Source organism: Atta colombica, unplaced genomic scaffold (assembly GCF_001594045.1).
Source record: "Atta colombica isolate Treedump-2 unplaced genomic scaffold, Acol1.0 scaffold29, whole genome shotgun sequence".
NCBI lineage: Eukaryota > Metazoa > Arthropoda > Insecta > Hymenoptera > Formicidae > Atta > Atta colombica.
The window spans coordinates 155,209-158,347 of record NW_017259392.1 but is presented as its reverse complement, the minus strand read 5'-3'; the positions used below and the strand labels follow the sequence as shown (position 1 = coordinate 158,347).

The window sequence follows — 3,139 nt, the reverse complement described above, 5'->3', positions numbered from 1 at the left end:
ACCAAAAAAACAGAACTCAAATCAGCCGACTCAGAGCATCACTTGGTGATAATTCCGGGAACTTTTTGATCAAGGTAATATATATATATATATATACATACATATTGCACTCATGAGCGTAGTGCAACTTCGTCGTGTGTTTACGATTAACATTCTTTAGGCTTTTATAGATAATACGGATGTTACAAAAGATACTCTTACGGAAATGGATTATTAAAATTATTTGATTTATTTAGTCGTGGTTTTTTCGCGAACTATTGAGAAGAGCCTACTATCAGATTATTGAGAAAATTATTCAGGTTATTATTGAAAAAATTAATTAATTCAGTGTTATTGCTAAAATAAATATTAGTATTTAGCATCATATTCCAGAATATACACGACAAAATTGTGATAAAAAAAAAAGTTTAATTTCACGATGCTCTCTAGCTGTTACCTATCCAAAGCTGTACTTCTAGTGTTACTTGATATTTGCGATCGTATGGAAATTATTTTTTCGATGATCTCCAAATCCTGAATGTTTATAAATGTATTATTGTGTAACTGTGACATATCTGATCAATAGATATTATCAAAATATTAAACATTCAATACTGTTAAATATTCAATACTTGTACGTAACTTTATCATTATTGTGAATCAACAATTGGAAGCTAATAATCATTTATATAACTTAAAAGTAATGTGCTGCAGTGATTATTGCAAATAATTTAATTTGGCATCAATAATCACTACAATTAAAAACTATTGAGCAATGATTGTTGCAAATAATTTGATTATAAAATCAATAATCACTCAATACGAGAACTATTGGCGAATGATTATTGTAAATATTGGATGCTAATCACTATTAGAGAATGAATAATCATTATTATAAATCAATAGTGATTATTGGCTTTTCAATAGTTCATTTCCGTAAGAGTAGCGCTGCAATATGTTAAATAAGACTGCTGTATGCGTTTGAGACAGAACGCAAGAAATTTAATTAAAAACATCGCTATCATCAATGCTTTCAGTTTGAATTTAAAAAGTCTATTTTATATTGTTGATGTTCTACTTCTCTTTGTTTTAAGATCCCCTTAAAAGTTTAAATTAAAATAAATTTCAACTAGAAATTAATTTTTTAATTTTTAAATTGAAATTAATATTCTGATAATTTTAATATTTTTGTAAAAAAAAATACCTAAACTTTAAACTGATTAAAGAATGCGCCATTAAAAAAATATAGTTTTGGGACATTCTATATAATAATTCTAATTTATAGAAATTGTATGTGTAGAAATTATGTAAAGAAAAATTATTCTGATTTTAATTTGACTCTCAGAAGAAACCGTTTATCGTATTGTTACGTATGGAAGTATACAGTCAATAAACGAATTAAATAATTTTGACAAGATAAATTAAATTAAGCAAAATGCTGGATTACAATTATTTTGTTAATACTCTTAATTTTTATGCTCTTCTATTTGCAATCCATATGTAATATATATATTTTGTATATTAACAGGAGCTTATTGATACGTACGGAGAAACAGCTACTGCAGATTGCGGATATGTGGAAGACCTTGAGCTTAAAGTGGAAACTGAAGGTGACAACATTGGTTGAAATATATGCTGAGAAACATTTTATCGATGTCTTTCTTGATGTGGTGCATTTCATGTGCGGTGCTGGAACGCTTTTGCATAATAGGAAAATCAAAATATGTAGAAAGAATTGAAAAATGGACGACGCACATACATGCCATTTTGCGTATAATTCTTTATTTTGGATGATAATGTCGCATACAGAAGAAAGGAGAAAAAACTTTTATTTACTCCATAATTTTTTTGGAATTTTGTAACATAAATCACTTAAGTCATTATCTCTTCTAATTACTGAAGATTTAATGTATTATTTTATAAAATGTATCTTAGAGAAATATATCTTAGAAGTTTTTGTGTTTATAAATTATCCATATTTTTCACTATTTTTTGTAAAATGCAAAATTCCAAATTGCCTTTTTTATATAATCTGATTCCAATTTAATTTATACATTATTAAAGAAGTAAAAAATTAACATAATGTCTGAAAAAAATCGCTTGCTGATGTATCAAATAATATATCCGCATTATTGTAATATAATCATTAATGTTGTTATTAATTATAACAAATAATTTAATTATTATTAGATATATTTCTTAAATAATGTCGATTTTTTTTAGTAATAAATATCAAGTAATTAAGATACTCTATATTATTCATAACTTATGTTTTGTTAAATTTTTAAAAAATATTTACATCATAATAAAACGACTAATTTTTGTCGTGTTTATCGAAAGATAGATTAATAATTAATACCAAAGATTTTATGTAAACGAATTTACGTAATTTTCGTTAATTCTTTCAAATGCAGCTTTATGTCATTAATTTGCGTTGCGAACCTAGTCCATTTATATGCAGTATAAATAAATATGTGTGTTACAAGATGTATCTCATTAAATCATATAGCGCTATTTCTGAAATATTGAATCGATAAGAAATTGAGTCTGCTCCGTTACATCGCTATATCTTCGCCACTAGCATATATGTACAATATTTACGTGTCATTTATAATGCGATAAATATTTTTATATTAAAAAATATTTTCCTTCCGAAACATTTCTTTCCGAGAAAATTTTGCTAAGAGATAGAACTTTCAGATAATAAGTTACATAAAAAACGAATTAGTTTTTTGTTTACAAATTGAAATAAAATTTTTCTTTGTAAATTCAAAACTCATATGTCTTCTTCACAGACTTCTATATATACTTCTATATATACTACTAGAAGTACTAGACTGCTAACTCGTTTGAAAAAGTGACTCCAAATTTTAATATTGCATTATATGCATGCGTCGAGAATTGTTTCGCATGATCGCGTGATATACATCAGCATACATATTTTGACAGGTTAACCTAATTTATTAACAGTATTAAAACTATTTATATTTTATTGTATTGATCAAGAGGACCAAAAAAGTGGACTGTTGCGAAATAAATTTTGTACTTTCGCGCTTTTTCTTCTCATAGCGTTACCAAACCTTGATCTACATTACTCTACTTTTATTGTATTACTAACACCTCTATATATTGTAACATTCTAACCCTTCAGTTAGCAATA

The 3,139-nt window shown here is 26.1% G+C and overlaps 1 protein-coding gene across 8 annotated transcripts in view; it reads left to right on the top strand.

Moving 5' to 3' along the window:
• Positions 1–1,726, top strand: part of LOC108690011 (rho guanine nucleotide exchange factor 12) — a 368,684-nt gene extending 366,958 nt beyond the window's left edge. For all 8 annotated transcript variants that reach the window (XM_018197048.1, XM_018197050.1, XM_018197047.1 and 5 more), the window contains one exon: positions 1,508–1,726. In XM_018197048.1, coding sequence (XP_018052537.1) covers positions 1,508–1,606 — 99 coding nt within the window. In that variant the 3' untranslated portion in view covers positions 1,607–1,726. The remainder of the gene's footprint in view (positions 1–1,507) is intronic.
• The last annotated feature ends 1,413 nt before the right edge of the window (positions 1,727–3,139 follow it).